Here is a 15,811-nt window from a genome sequence, read left to right on the forward strand (position 1 = left end):
AGTGCATGATGATTTTTGCAAGTGAAGGCAATGTATTAAAGCCTTGGTAATTGAGAAGAGTAAAATATACACGTATGTGTTCTCTTGATTAATTTGAAAACAGTGTTTCTCTCAAATTTAAAATGTGTTCTCAGGTTGTGTATAGTCTTTAAAATATCTGTCATTTGCTTTATTTAAAAATTTCAGGTGGAAAAACCTTGCAGTGGTGGTCAAGATTTACTTCTTTATCCAGCGAAGAGAAAGCAGCTTTCAAGAAGTGAACTGAATGCTGAGAAAGTGCCTCCATCCCCACTTCCTGCTCCAAAACAAATCCCACCACTCAAAGGGTGTCCAGCAGTTATGCCAGGAGACTTTAAAGAGAAAGTTGCGGAACTGCTGGCAAAATACTCAAGTGGGCTTTGGGCCAGTGCGCTCCCCAAGGCATTTGAGGACATGTACAAAGTGAAGTTACCTGAGGATGCCTTGAAAACTCTTGCCTCACTTTCTGATGTGTGCACCGTAGACTACATTTCTGGAAATCCCCAAAAGGCCATTCTTTATGCTAAACTTCCATTGCCCACTGACAAAGTCCCAAAGGATGCAGGACAAGCCCATGGCAATTGTGATATCAAGTCTATGGTTGAACAAGAGTATTTGCAGATAGAAGAAAACGTTGCCAGAAGTGCTGATACCTTTGTGGAGCACGTAGCAGTTCCTCCATTGATCATTCCAACTGAGGCGTCCCCATCTGTGTTGGTGGTTGAACTGAGCAACACAAATGAAGTAGTTATCAGGCAAGTTTTATTTTCCGATTCTTTAGGATCCTGGTGCGCTATTATTACTTGGCTATTCTTTATATAGATCCTGGTGGTTGAGGAAGAATGGTATATTCTTAGTTCTAAGAGTTATAATGAGGTGTGATAATACATTCTTAATACTCATTAAATGTTCAAAATAAACAGCTTTTCACAAGAAAAGATTTCTCTCAGTTTTAAAAATTAGAATGATAATACGGTCTGAATGTGGAAAAAAAAGTATGTCAAAAGCATAATGGTAACTATATATGTCAAAAGCAATACCCAGTCCATAGAAAAAGCAGGTCATTCTACGTAGGTAATACTGTTTAATCTGGAACTGTATAGTGTTTCCTAAAAGTCACAACAGCTAGCTACCACCTTCCTAGTGTAATGCCTCAGATTAGCCCTCTGGTTTCTTGAGCCTTTTGATATCATTGCCTGGGAGAAGGAATCATAGCCTTAGAGCTGAAATTACAAAAAATAGTCCAGCTCCAGGCACTTGATGTGGACTTTTGGAGAAAATGTAGAATACATAGAAAATTCATACTGAAATATTTGCCATTCTGACTTGGGGTAAAGAATGGGACCCAGTGTAGCTGATCTCTGGAGGCACTAGCCCGTGGTGTGGCTGTGGCTGGACAGAGCAGGAAAAGGCTCAGTCCTTCAGTGAAAGAATGCAGCAAAACTGTTAAAGCACTTCTCTTTGAACAAACTGAGACTGAGTGGATAATGCAGTAAGAATCCAGTATCTTAGGATGCTCAAACTAGAGGAACGTGGGGAAGCTTTGAAGAAGTCCGTTTTATACAGGGGTGGTAAATGTGTAAAGCTTTTATTCTAAGGTGTGGTTTGGCCTGAAAATAGAAATGGCTTGCTGAGGGTTAGGTGTCCCACTATGGTTCACTAATAAATTGAGTTGAAGCACATTGCTAACTTTCATCACTTGGCATTATAAAGAAAATCTAAATCCGCTTCCTTAGCAGAACCCTTTGGTACCTGTTACCAATAGTCATTGGTGCCACTATCAGAGAGCAAGCACCCAGCGCTGGACTGGATCAGTCATGTGATATCTGGTGTTCTTCTCAAAGGGTTGGCAGGAATCTGGATCAGTTCCAGGGCTTCAGCCAGGGAGGTTCCAGTTTATTCCAGGATGATTAAGTCCAGGGTCCTAAGATTATCTAGACCCTTTTTTCAGTAAAAATTAGAATCCCAGAGTCAGCATTCTACATATTCAACAGGGTGGCTGGCAACTGGCAAGCATGATGGATAATGTCTGCGGTTAGGTTGACCCTAGGTCATTGGTGTCCCTCGACCACCCTGAACACCTAGTAGATCCCAGCTGGGCTGAGCCCTGTTCTACACTCATGTCTACCCAGGCAGGCAGTAGGCTCAGGACACTAAGCTTGTGACTCATAAAAGTTTCAGAGAGGTGCCATGCAGGACCCTTAGGTCAAGTAAATTAACTTTGTAAAACTTTGTATTTGTGGCATACTTAAGTGGCCTACACATCACTCTTTGCTCACTTGCTCAGGTAGTTTGGGGACAATGTATGAGCTCATTCTTTCTACTGCCCACTGTCATACCAACTGGAACATTACCTCTCTACCCGTCACCCAAGGTGTGTAGCTGGCTGTGGTTCTCTGCTGGTTGCTGCACAGAGCAGAAGCTGCCTGCAGATCTCATGCTGCTCCTCACCACCTTGTTTTTCCATGGCGGGAGGCCGTGCTAAGCAAACTAGCAAACCACAGGCTACAGCCTGGGCCTCTGCCAGTGGCGCTCCCAGGACTGTAGCAGTGCTGCAGGGATGCCCCCTGAGACTCCAGGTCCCAGGAAGTGGGCACCTGGGCAGAGTTGCAGATCTCCTAGGAGACTCAGAGCCAAGAGTGCAGCTGCATTCCAGGCAGTGCCTTAACACTTACAAAGCTCCATAATCTTAAATGATGGAGTATGACAGAGCTTTTACAGCTGTTTCTGCAGTGAATAATATGCATGTTGTATTTGGTTTTAAAATACCCATTTCCCCCAAAAGAGGCATTATTTCCATTTTGTGTAGGATTTTTAAAAGCTTCTTTTCCTCTGCTTACAAATAGGTTGACCATGGTGTCTTCTGCCCTGCTGATAGTTACCAGGAATACAGGAAATCACTCCTAAAGGAATAGTTTCTTAAAGCTATATGGGGCCACCTGGGCACTGGGTAAAAGCTAGAACAATTCAATGAGCAGTGTTCTCGTGGTGTATCCCCCATCTCCCTGTCCAGGTGATTCTGGTGCTGTTACAGTGTAGCCTTCAAACTCAGAAGGCTTCGTCCCATGGCTGAGATAGCTCCTGTTACAGGAGCCAAACTTGGTTTGCCAGGTTTTCCATCCTGGAAGGAGGCGTTTGATGGAATTGTCTCTGAGGACTAAAAGCCAAGAAAGAAAAAAAGACTGTTTTGATAACATGAACTGGGACAAGGTGATTACAGTTGTCAACAGCAGAAGATTGTAGAAGGGAATAGAAGCGTATCCTGGGAGAAAAAAAAACCTTCTTAAAAAACATGCAACTTAAGAGGCATGTATCTAGAGCATGTCATCTCTTTAAGGGTATCAGAACTCAGCATTTTGTTGTAATTTGTTCAGTAAGCTGGAGGGATGGGCTGTCACACAGTTGTGTTTATAGTATTTAAGAGTTTGTTTTTCTCTAGTAAAATTTCATTGGTTTTCAGAGCTTGTGACTTGTTCAGACCCAGCCTTAGGGCAGAACTCTCAACTAGATTCTCTTCTCCAGCAGTGGTGGTCAGAACATGAAGTTGACTCTTGCTCCTCTGGCCTCCAGTGGTGTCTCCATTTTCTTTTCCTCTCCTCCCTTCCCTAGAGTCGTCTCTCGGCCTGGTCCTCCCCCCAGACTCCTTGGCTGCTTATTGTTACATCCTCTAGTTCTCTGGATTGTTGTTGAGCATTTGGTCTGTCGTGTGGTGTGTTGGACCTTGGTCGTGTTTTGTGAGCTCCACAATATTGTATTCTCCTTTTTTAAGACAGAAATGTTTATTAAATCCATGTTCTCCTCCCTGTGAGCAAGTCTGAGTTTGGAACCAAAGATGACAGTAGAAAAATAATAACGTTAATGAATTCCTGTAGGTTTCCGTCTTCCAGGTTGCTTCATTTGTGTTCTCTTCCTTTAATTCAGATATGTGGGCAAAGACTACTCTGCTGCTCAGGAGTTAATGGAAGATGAGATGAAGGAGTATTACAGTAAGAACTCTAAAGTCACACCAGTCCAGACTGTGCAAGTTGGCCAGTTGCTGGCTGTAAATGCTGAGGAGGATGCTTGGTTACGGGCACAGATCATCTCAACAGAAGAGAACAAAATAAAGGCAAGCATTATGAAGATAAGCAAATTTTTATGAAGATAAGCATAATTTTTCAGATGAAAATGTTGTTTTTAATATTGTATCCTTTCTAACTGCCTTAAGTTTTCGTTAGAAGTTGAAAAGATAATACCTACAAAAGATCCCTGTCAGCTCTTAAGTCAGTGGTGGTTATATTATCTTAGAGTTTTTGTTAAAAAAAAAAGAAAAAAAGCTCCATTGACGTACCATCACCTATGATGCAATCAGGAAAAACCCTCTATTCCCATTCCCCGAGGCTGTGTCATAAATACCAATCAGAGCTCTGTGGGCTTCTTAGCAAGGTCAGTACTTTGGAGTGAGGGAAACAGTGCAGATTAGAGGAGATGACATTCTTCTGTTCCCAGTCCCACAGCCAGCTGAAGAGAACCCCAAATAAGACTTGGGCTGTGCCCCAACTCTTACCCGCTCCGTCGCCTTGGAAAGGGCACAGGGCTCTTTCCCCGGGCTCTTCCCTCAGCAGGCTCCGACACTTCCAGACTTGGCCACATTACTGGGGATGGGCCTCTGCCCGTTGCCTCTTCTTTCCCTCAGCTCAGAGACCCAGAACTGCAACTTGCTCACCAAGGCACAGTTTTGTCTAGGTTTTCAAGCAGGGTTAGCACATCTCAGAACCCTTAGCTCTGCAGGGCCTGGGGAGTCCAGGTGATCAGGACCGCAGTCAGTGTGGCCCCATCACTGCTTTCTGCTCAGTGAGAAACCTGAGTGGCCTCTAGTCGGTAAGGGATAATTGACTGCCCCAAACATTCCCAGATGAACTTCTGTCTACTTCCCGACCATTTCCTTGCCCTTAGGAAGTTCAGGAAAACTTAAGCTATTCGAAGGCACAGGGATTGCTTATGAAGAGAACCATATACAGGCCCTAGTGATGTGTTAACAGTGCAACAGTGTTTCCAATAAATAATGCAGATACTCCTCAATGATCTCTCCCAGGCTGAGATATTTAGGGCAGAAGTTACTTGGGCCTCCCTTCCTTCCTTCTTTACCTCTACTTTGGGAGTTTAAGCTCTGGAATCAGTTAGACCTGAGTTTGAGACTCAACTCTGCCATTTCTAGCTGTGTGGCCTTGAGAAAGTTACTTAACTTCTCTGATTCCTTACCTATAAAATCAGGTACTATATACCTGGTACACTTTTCATTCATTTTTTTCACTGTCCTAGGGAAGGAGACAAGACAGATAAGTCCTTATTCTCAAGCTTAAATGCTAGTGAAAAAAGACAGATAGTGAACAATACACAGTAAATAAATGAGCCAGTTTACATGCAGTGAAGGAAATAACCAGGATGCATAGAAAATAACTGAAGAAAGGGATAAGCAGGGAGATGGGATCTGGTTCAGTTGCTTCAAAGGTTGTTCTGGTGCCTGTGTGGGGCATGGATTGTAGTGGGCAAAGAAGGAAAGACAACCTGTTGCAGTAGCCAGCAACGTGTAGCCTGAACTAGGATGGCAGCAGTGGAGACAGAGGTAATAGGACGGAGTCAGGATATGTTCAAAGGTAGAACTGACAGGACACTAATTCATTGGATGTGGAAGGCAAGAACAGAGGATTCAGGATGGCTGCTGGGCTTGGGACTTGAGCAGCTGGGTGGACAGAGGTGCCATTTATTGAAATGGGGAAGTCAGGGAGAAGAGCCAGTCTATAGGAGAGTCAGGAATTTTGTGGGACCTGTTAAGTTTGAGAATAGCTATGAGATTTCACATGGGCGAGCCTGGAGCTCGGGGAGAAGGTGGGACTAAAGGTAGAGCAGGTTGGGAGGCATCAGCATGTAGGTGCTACTTGAAGTCAGGGGACTAGATCAGATCAGCTAGAGAAAGAATCACCATGGGGAAGAGCAGGGGACCTGGAACCAGGCTGTGAAACACTCCAGCATTTAGATGGTGGGCATGAGAGGATAGAGGAGGCCATAAGAATGGCCAGAGAAGGAGAAAAGCCAAGAGGACTGTGCCAAGGAAGCCAGAACTGGGCAGAGTCTCCCCAAGGAGGAAGCGGCCGGCTGTGTCACTGCTGCTGAGAGCTGTGGGCCAGTGTTCGGACTAAGAGGGTAGCTTGGTGTTTTGTACGGAAGTGAATCCTGAAGACAGCAGCAGTTGTGGGGATCCTGGCCTGGTCTTGGCCCCCATATTCCCATTGAAACAGAGATTAAATTTTCCCTTTGTCTGGAGAATCCCCAGCTACTTAGCAAGTCTTGTTTCTCTTTGAATTTTATTCTGCCTGACAGCAGAAATACTGATTCTCTCCTTGCTTTCCACACATCTTGGTGAGTATGAGAATCGGGAACTTGTGGTCACCCCCTCAGGTTGGCGCCAGTTTGGCCTGGCCCAGGCCTGCATCCCACGGATGTCTGTTGGTGATCACTCAGGTGGCGCTGTGAGATCTGTGGCCACTTGAGGGGGCCAGAGAACCAGGAATGGACTGGGGCCCGATGCCAGGATTATGAGCCTGCTTCTGCTGATCCCAGGGCAAGGACACAAGGCGGAGGCTGGCGAGAGTCCAGCTGGATAGTCCACAGGCAAATGATTCATGAACTGCATCTGCCATACAAATACATGGTTTCGTGAGTCAAAAGAAGAAAGCAAGAACAGAAAACAAGCTCTAAACATTATAGACACCCTTTGAGATTTTAGAACAGATATTCTCTAGTCCCTTGGTGCTAGGAATACATTCTGAACTGCCCAGGAATCGTGATTTCACATGTTATGTCCTATTCTCAGACCATGGTGTCTCCATTGTAGGCCTAGGAAGAGCAGAATCCAAGTTGTAGGTGGTGATAGCTATTAAAGGAAGCAAAAGCTGCCCGAATCCCAAGGCCTTTGGGAAGGAAGAGCAGGTGGTGATTTGGGACTGAGAAATGGCTGGCTGCGCGGTGGGGGCCCTGCCAGCGACCTAGGCCTCAGGGAGCCCGGAGTCACGATACGGACTGCTTCCAGCGTGGGACGCCAGGCCCCACTGACCAGTTATCAGGTGGTCAGGGAAAGGCATTAGTCATCTCTCTGTTCTTTTTTTCCCTTAGATTCTCTGATGGGGAAATTTTTGTTTTGTATACTTAGTACCATAATCTAGATACTGTGAAGCTGTGGACTTTATTTTACTGCAGAAAGTAGAACTCTGTGTTACTTGGTATTCCTTTGCCATGCCTTTGCCCTGCTTTTTTGTTGATTTGTTTTGTTTTTTGTAATAACCATCATTTGTTTTAATGCACACTAAGGTTTCAATGCTTTCCCTCAGATTCTGAGTTATCGTTCTAAACCACAGCTTTATGTTTCTAGATTTTGTTTTTCTCCAAAAAGGAAAAGGCTTTGATTCTATGGTCCTTTTCAACTGAAAGTTTTATTAATACTCTAAAAATAATACCCAGGCTCTCAACAACCTGTGCCAGTGGTGAGGAAGTGTCATGTAGGTTTCTGCAAACACAGATCTCTGCCCAGCAGGCTTGGGACCTTTTGCTGAGCTGGATGAAGGCCTAACCCAACCCCACAGCCCTGGAAAAAAACCAGAAGCATCTACTTTTACAGTGTAGAATTCCATGTTATCCAGCCGTGACATAATTGTCGTCATTGACAGAAAGCATCTCGGTCCCCGGGAGCGTAACTGCTGAGAGCAGGCCATCACAAATGCTGCTGTGGGGAATCTAGAATCTGATAAATACCACAGCATGATGCTTCCTTTAGAAACGAAGACTGCTGCCTAAGGACACGGATCCTTAGTGGGAAAGCGTAAATCAAGAAAGAATAACGTGATGCAGGCATCACGGTATTAAGGAAAGGGTGGGGGCAGTCAGGGCTGGCAGACCAGATAGTGTGCTGCTGAGAAGCTGGCAACAGACGGCATTGGAGCTCAGCAGTCTTCTCTCTTCTTTTTGGCAAAAGCACAGAAGAGGATGGGGGAGGGGAGGGGTGCCCAGAAGTAGGGAATCTAGCTTCCCTGGTCCCAGCCCCAGCCTTCCTCTTCTGCGCTAAGTCAGAGGCCCCTCCCCTGGCATTTTCCAGGCAGTTCACATGCTGATTATGGAGTAAATTGGAGCCAATTAAATGCATCAAGTGATTTTTTTAAGAAATGAGAATAAAGAATTTTATTTGAAACTAAACTTTGTTTCTGTTACCACTAGGTATGCTATGTTGACTATGGTTTTAGTGAAAATGTTGAAAAGAGCAAAGCATACAAATTGAACCCGAAGTTCTGTTCACTCTCATTCCAAGCTACAAAGTGTAAGCTAGCAGGTAAAAGGAACTTTTTTTAAAGTGCTCTCCATTTTGACACGTATTACCATTGTACTTCTGGGTGGTTAAATCCTAAAATATACTAAGTATCTCAAGGTATTAATAATTGGTTGTTTCTTGAAAGGTATAATAAATTCATGTTAATGTTGTCTTTATACAGTGTGATCATTATTAAAATGTTGTAATGTTTCTACTATTTTGGTTACATTATATTTAACATGTATTGCATATTTAATTTCATTACAAAAATGTCTTGGCCATCCTACAGGGGATTTTGGGGGGTTTCCTAACTGCCCTAGTAACAACCACTAGAGGCCCTGTTTCAGGGGGTTTGATCAGTTTAAATCATGTTATTCCACCTGTTGTGAAGTGGTTCTCAGTTTCTTGCCCACTGAGATGAGCTCTGTGGATGCTGCTTGTCCTCATGCACCCAAGCACGAGCCTGGCTTCAGGTCTCGGGCAGTCGCTGGCACAGTCACAGTCTTCTCTTTCCTCCTCGAGGAAGCACAGGAAAGTGCACATGTGAGAGTGACACTTAGGGATAAGCAGAAGTATGGAGGACACACAGAGGCCACGTTAGTGATGAGGAAAGACATTGGAATGTGTATGCATCATGCCAGGAAAGCCTGAGCTAAATTCAGAAAATGATCAGAGCTGTTTTCATGAAAATCAGACCTGTGAAGAAGTACCTTTTTCCCAGCAGGGATGAGTCTTCATCTCAGAGAAGCTGGGTTTGGCTCTGTCTGTGAGATAAAGCTCACGTATAATCAGATAAAATCTGGTTATAAACCCATGGGAGTTAGTTTTGAAAAGAACATATCAAGCACATAGGAAAAGATTTAGGATACTGAAATGAAAGGTGTGATAAATGCTATAAAGTTATGTGTCTGGAGAACAGAATAAGAACAAGAGAAAGGTAGGTCAGAGGGAGTCTGTGAACTTTTGCTTATGGATTTAAAGGAGAAAAATATAGGAATAGATGTGACAGTCCCATTGGGGAAATGATGGTGTAGTTTACTTAGTTTAATAGATTCACTTAGAGTTGTCATACATATGATACATGAAACTACAATATTCCAAGAATTTAAAGAATAATTAAACTATGGTAAAAGTCACCTAATAACCATATTATGTTAAACACTGTTTAATCTTCTTTGATAAATCAGAGAGTTCTTTGGTATCATGGGCCATCATGGTGTACTTAAAAAGAAAGGACAGGAGGAGGGAGGTTGTGTAAATTTTCCGTAAGTGTATGTTCATGAAAGAAATAATTGTGTATACTTAATTAGAAAATGAAAAAGGGCCTATTTTTAGGAAGAACATTACAAATGCATGACTGGCAGACATAATTGATTGATAGCTTCTTGTATGTATTAACCTTTTTGTCTTAAATATGTGTTTGTATATAAACTGAAGGCTGTTTCAACTAAGACAGAAATTCAGATTGATTATCAACTCTTCTTGTTTTAAGGTTGCCCACATCAGTGTAATCATTCAAAAGGGCATTCCCATTATAATACATATATTTTAAACCTAAGGTTGGATACTATAAAGAAGATTGTAAAACAAAGCTTCTCTATAAAATTTAAGAATTTTGTAGTAGATTCATAATTGTAAAAAGAAGCCAAAACAAATACAATCAATCTGTACATCTTAAATTGAGTCCTCCAATTAAGTAGAAACGTAAATATTCAATATTTCTCAGGGTTGGAAGTTCTAAGTGATGATCCTGATCTAGTGAAGGTGGTTGAGTCTTTAACTTGTGGGAAGATCTTTGCAGTGGAAATACTTGAAAAAGCGGATATTCCACTCGTCGTTCTGTATGATACCTCAGGAGAAGACGACATCAACATCAATGCCACCTGCTTAAAGGCCATATGTGACAAGTCACTGGAGGTTCACCTTCAGGTACTACTGGGACCCTGTTGTCATTTATTCACACGCATCATAGGAAAGAAATTCATCAGAAGAGAGTGCTGTACATTTTAGGCTAACATTAGAGAGAGACACATTACATATGTACTGAGGAAAAAAAGAGAGGGAAAGGCCAAAACATAAATAGTAGTTATTAGGAATTGGATTTTTGTCTTATTTTTCAGTTTCTACAGTGATCATATGTTAATTTTACATGAAATTATTTTGCAAAGATAATAGGGAATCATTCAAAAATAATTCAAAAGTAGGGAAAATTTAGATCAGTGAAGATGTTCAGTAAATTACTAGCTTTACCATTTTTAAAATGTGAGGAACATAGATGTCTGCAAGGAAGGAAACCTTTAAATAAATTATAAAGCAGCCACTCTAGAGAATAGGGTGAAATGTTAAAAATGATCATTTGAAAGACTGTAGCAACATTGGGAAAATATTTGTTTTAATAAGTAGAACAGTGAATCGTCTTTGTATTATGATTTGACTTAAAATGGCTAAAATTAAACCATTACTGTGATTATAATTTTTAAAAACTACTAAAATTCATGGATCCTGTAGACACAGATTAGAAAGCAGGCTGATAATGGGATTGATTTTGTGAGAGTTTTTAATTTTCATTTCTGTTAATGTTAGAAAAATGTTTTATATAATAATTCTTTTCCTAAATTAATGGGGAGAAGACAAACCAGAGTTAAAGATATTTTTAGCCTAAAGTGGTAGTAATGTAATATATACAGAGTGTCTACCTTGTGTCTGACACAAAGGACAGCAGATACTCCTTTTGGAAGGAGCAGCATCGAAATGAGTTATTCACATTTATGTTATGGATTTCATTCTGTCCTGTCTATCCTCCAACTTGCTCAGAAGATTGTAAAATGCAAGGACTTTCTATGAGCTCTTTAGGTAGATACCCCTTAGGTAGGGAAGAGCTGCACTTTGTTCTTAAGCATCCTTAGTGTGTCCTTTGTTCCAGGTTGATGCCATGTACACAAATGTCAGAGTGACTAACATTTGCTCCGACGGCACGCTCTACTGCCAGGTGCCTTGTAAGGGTCTGAACAAGCTCAACGACCTTCTGCACAAGATAGAGGACTACTTCCATTGTAAGGTATGGCCGAGCAACACCCACCTCTGCAACGAGTCCTAACATTGTGAACAAGAGGGGTCACTGAGTTGTGTATGTGTGAGTAACTTTTGAATAGTTTAAGGTAGAAACTCTAAAATAGAGGGTAAGAGCCCCAAACTTCAGAACTTAACAAAAACAAAGCTCCACTGGTTTCTGCATGGTAAAATGAGGATAGTAATAGTGAGCACCCTCAGGGTTGTCATGAGGACTAGTCACAGGCTGCTTAGCGCAGTGCCCGGCACATAGGGGGTGCTCCCATCTGGTAGGTTGGCCGTTTGCAGGGCTCAGCTGATGATCCTGCAGTGCAGCTGCCTGTGACGCTGTCTGCAGAGCCTGCTGGCTCCCCTGCCCGGGCAAGGACGGGACCATGGAGTTTAGCAGGAGAATGAAACTTCAAAGGCTTCCCTCCCCAAGCTCTTTGTGGTCTATGAGAGAAGCTGCACCTTGGTCAGTGCAGTTCTGCAGTTTATATATGTGTTAATAACCTCTTTACTCTTTAATTCTAGTATTCTGCTCTGAATCAGGATCTCTAGAGGTTTTGTTTTAAGGCCCTAAGGGGATCTCCTTACCTCCAATAGGACATTATAGTCATAATCCATAATATGCAGTGGTTTCCAAGTGGCGGAACTCTAATGCCACTTCGACCCTGACCCCCTCACCCTGGAAGTGAACCCTTCCCTCTAGCCTACAGGGCACCCCAAGTCCCTCATGGCACTTGTAGGCAGCACTGTGTTTAGCTATTTGGGTGTTCGTTTGCTGTGCTAGAGTGTAGGCTTCTTAGAGGCAGAGACTGAGCCTCACCAGGTTCTGGTTAGTACCTAATTCATTCAGGTACTGTAGTACCTTATCTAGTGTCTTACATAAAACAGGTATTCCAGAATATGTGCTGAATTGGATTAAATTTATGTTCAGACTACATACATCCTACAATTGAAGAAGCATCAGTTCTGTAGCTGTGTCTCTTTCTATGTCACAGATATCTTAGACGTATCTCAAGATCATTACTCAAGTTTGATTCGCTAATCTATCTTGGAGAAATCTAAGACCCTAGAGAGGCTGACTCTAGTTACTCATTTGCAGGCATGTGCTTATACTCTGTAGTGGTGGAAAGCACTCTTGATAGTTCCCAGTGCCCTGGTAACCCAAGTGGAGATGCTGCCTTTGGGGAGAGCAGGAACATTCACCCTGTGACATCCCAGCTTCAAGCTACAGCACAGGAGGAGGATGAAGCCATTTTGCTGGCACTGATATCCATATTTGTGTTGATAACATTTGTTTTGAAATTAAAATCTTATCTTTGAATCTGAATGTTAAAAGATGAAAAGAGGAGGATTTACAACCAGCTGACCCAACCTCCTCCCTTTCCTCCAGGCAGTCCTCCTTTTTGTCCTCCCTCTTCCTATTTAACTGATGGCGCCAGAGCCTGGATGAATCATACCTCTATGCTAACATTTTTTGACATTTTAACAGGGCTGACATACGAGCCATGTGCCAGGAAGGAGAATAGATGTCTGCCACCAACAAACGTGTGAGAAACAAGGCAGGAGCCCTGCAGGCCCTGTACACACGCTGTGTCCACTGCAGCACACGCCTCTCGGGAGTCTGGTTACATACGGGTCAGACAGTCGGCCTGCGCCCCAGCAAGGTTTTCCTGATAGCGTAGCAGCGTGCTCTTTGCTGAGAGTAATGAAAGTGTCATGCGTTTCTGTTTTGCAGCACATGACCTCCGAGTACTTCGTTTCATTACCGTTCTGTGGGAAGATCTGCCTCTTCCATTGCAAAGGAAAATGGTTACGAGTAGAGGTAAAGTCAGTCACTTGGCCTATTAGGGGCAATTGTGGGCATTTAAAGGTGCACCCAGAATCTTACATTGTGATGTTGCAGTTTGGTCACAGCTAGGTAGTTAGTGCTTTGATTCAATGTATAATTTTTCCGTTTTTTAATTATGACTTTCTGAGTTTTAATTTTTTAGTTAGGAAAATGATACAGAGTATCATTGGGCTTTCTGATTAAGCTATAAAATACAAAAATAGGTTATGTTTTAAAAATATATAGTGTTTACCTACTACAAGTAAAATTCTGTCTCTGAATTCTCTTTTATTTATTTCCCCATTGATAAGACACAATATTTTTTTTCTCATATTCTATTATTTTGGAGAACAGACTGCATCTTATAATCAGCAGTATATAATAATGTATCAAATTGTTTTATAATCAGTGGTATTCTAGAATTGAAAACATAGTAATTATTACTATATTTATGAATTAACAGCAAGGTGTTGAAATCAATTCTACTGTAAAAGAATACCTTGTGGGTAAATAAGAACATTTTAAAATAAGAGAGAATTTAATCAACACTGATAGTCTTTGTTATTTTCTATGTGCAGTTTAGAGTTGTACAAGATGTAATTGCACAGGAGCATTTTGGTCTTTTGGACATGCTAGTGAATTAGCCAACCCTTATCTCATTGCAGATCACAAACGTTCACAGCAGCCGGGCCCTCGATGTTCAGTTCCTGGACTCTGGCACTGTGACATCTGTAAAAGTGTCTGAGCTCAGGGAAATTCCCCCTCGATTTCTACAAGAAATGATTGCAATACCACCTCAGGTACTGTATGTTACAAGCCTGGGAGATTGGCTGGAAGAGATGTGGATGTGTTCGTAATCACATTGTGCGATGCCCTCTCAGTTTTTGATGATTGAGTTTGTAACAAAATTGGAAATGATCCAAATGTGGTGGCTCACTGGCTTTCAGACATAAAATTTTGCTTAGACAAGAAGACCAGTGAGACTTACAGAATATTGTTTGATAAATGTTTGTTTTCAAGTATGTTGAAGTCATTAGGCTATGTTGTCCAGGTAGAGGTTCCATTTTAATAATTAGATGCCAGTGCTGACTTTTAAATAATTTCAGGATATTATATGTAAATATTTACTTCCAGAGTTCTTAGTTTAATTAGGTAACCATTCTCTTCGTAAATATGTTTATATTTAATCGTTTTCTTATATGGCCTTTTCCCCATAGATTTTAGTGAAAAGATTAACTTCAGTCTGTCCTTCCTTTATTGATTAAAATTCAGATGATAAGAAGTTTGAATTATTTTGAATTAATTAAAATTATTAAGAACTATTTCCTACTTTAGGAGTAGAGGATTTTATACAGAAATCCATCATGCCTTGAAAATAAAATTATTCAATATTCTATAATTTCAAAAGACCTCTTGACCTATATTTACCAGAAGATATCTTATGTGTCAAAACTCTGTGAATAAAAAGCACTTGACCATAATTAGCATGGCTTTTTAAATTTCTCTCCCTGCAGTCAGTGTTGCAGTGACTGCTCTATTACAGAGAAGCTGTTTAACTTGAGTTCAAGTCTATTTTCAAAAGCACATTACTTTTATAGTTGCTCTGCTATAATACTGAAAATTGTTAGACCTTTAAGCGCTACTTTCACTGATAACACCTCTGGCATCTGCACCCCTTGTTGGAACATCCATCCAGGGCCAGCCTTACCTAGAAAAGGTTCCCTGGGCTGGAGGGGAAGGGAGATCCATCCCACTGGTTCTGACTGTTTGAAAGTTCCGCAAGTGTACCTTCTTAGTAAAAGCCACTATAATTTTTTCTGTTAATCTAGATTTATTATTTGATAGATGTGAAGTTGGGGGAACCTTTAAAGCCAGCTAAGCCAAGCCTCTGGCTAAGAGCATCTCCCCAGGAGGTTCAGAATAGCAAACTGATGGCCTGTCGGCCAAGGCTGACCCATGAATAGTGGGTGTAGGCTCTTGGTTCATGTAGTGTTTTAAAGTGTGAGTTGGTTGCCCACTTCTAGCTTCTCTTGACAGACTAGAAAATCTGATTTTGTTGCGTAATCTCCTTTACGGGACAGCCCTTTGTGGGAGCTTGGGAAGTGGCATCTTCCTCTGCAGGGCGTGCTGTCCAGTACGCGGGCCCCAGCTGGACCTCCTCACTCCGTCATTTCCTGCCTGGTGCCTGCAGTATTAGAGTCTGCTTTCTCTGCTCTAAGTGGCCTCCTCCCCACCCAGAAAGGTGCCTCACCCAGGGGCATAGTGGGAGACTTGAAGCCCCAGGGTGAAGGGAGGGTATGACAGGGAAGATGGGGCTCAGAAGAAAGAAGGCATCCAGGAATCCTGGAAGTAAGTTTTGTCCCTTTCACAAAATTGCCTCCGTCAATTCAAAGGCTTCCCTGAGATTAAAGGGAGTCCCTGAAGTCACCTTTTACTGCCTGCTGTAGCCATTCTGCAGAAGCCTGTGCAATGATGGGGGGAGAAGAAAAGCATCAGGGAAAATGAGGCTTTTAGGTATCGATGGATTTCAGCTTTTCTTACCCTCCATTCTCTTTACAACCCCCTTCAAA

The 15,811-nt window shown here is 42.2% G+C and overlaps 1 protein-coding gene across 3 annotated transcripts in view; it reads left to right on the forward strand.

Moving 5' to 3' along the window:
- Window positions 1–15,811, forward strand: part of TDRD7 (tudor domain containing 7) — a 63,263-nt gene that overhangs the window by 38,337 nt on the left and 9,115 nt on the right. For all 3 annotated transcript variants that reach the window (XM_074361866.1, XM_074361865.1, XM_045515220.2), the window contains 7 exons: window positions 187–773; window positions 3,940–4,126; window positions 8,266–8,377; window positions 10,083–10,285; window positions 11,280–11,414; window positions 13,149–13,235; window positions 13,907–14,041. In XM_074361866.1, the coding sequence (XP_074217967.1) occupies window positions 187–773; window positions 3,940–4,126; window positions 8,266–8,377; window positions 10,083–10,285; window positions 11,280–11,414; window positions 13,149–13,235; window positions 13,907–14,041 (1,446 nt within the window). The remainder of the gene's footprint in view (window positions 1–186; window positions 774–3,939; window positions 4,127–8,265; window positions 8,378–10,082; window positions 10,286–11,279; window positions 11,415–13,148; window positions 13,236–13,906; window positions 14,042–15,811) is intronic.

The sequence above is a fragment of the Camelus bactrianus genome, chromosome 4 (genome assembly GCF_048773025.1).
Source record: "Camelus bactrianus isolate YW-2024 breed Bactrian camel chromosome 4, ASM4877302v1, whole genome shotgun sequence".
NCBI lineage: Eukaryota > Metazoa > Chordata > Mammalia > Artiodactyla > Camelidae > Camelus > Camelus bactrianus.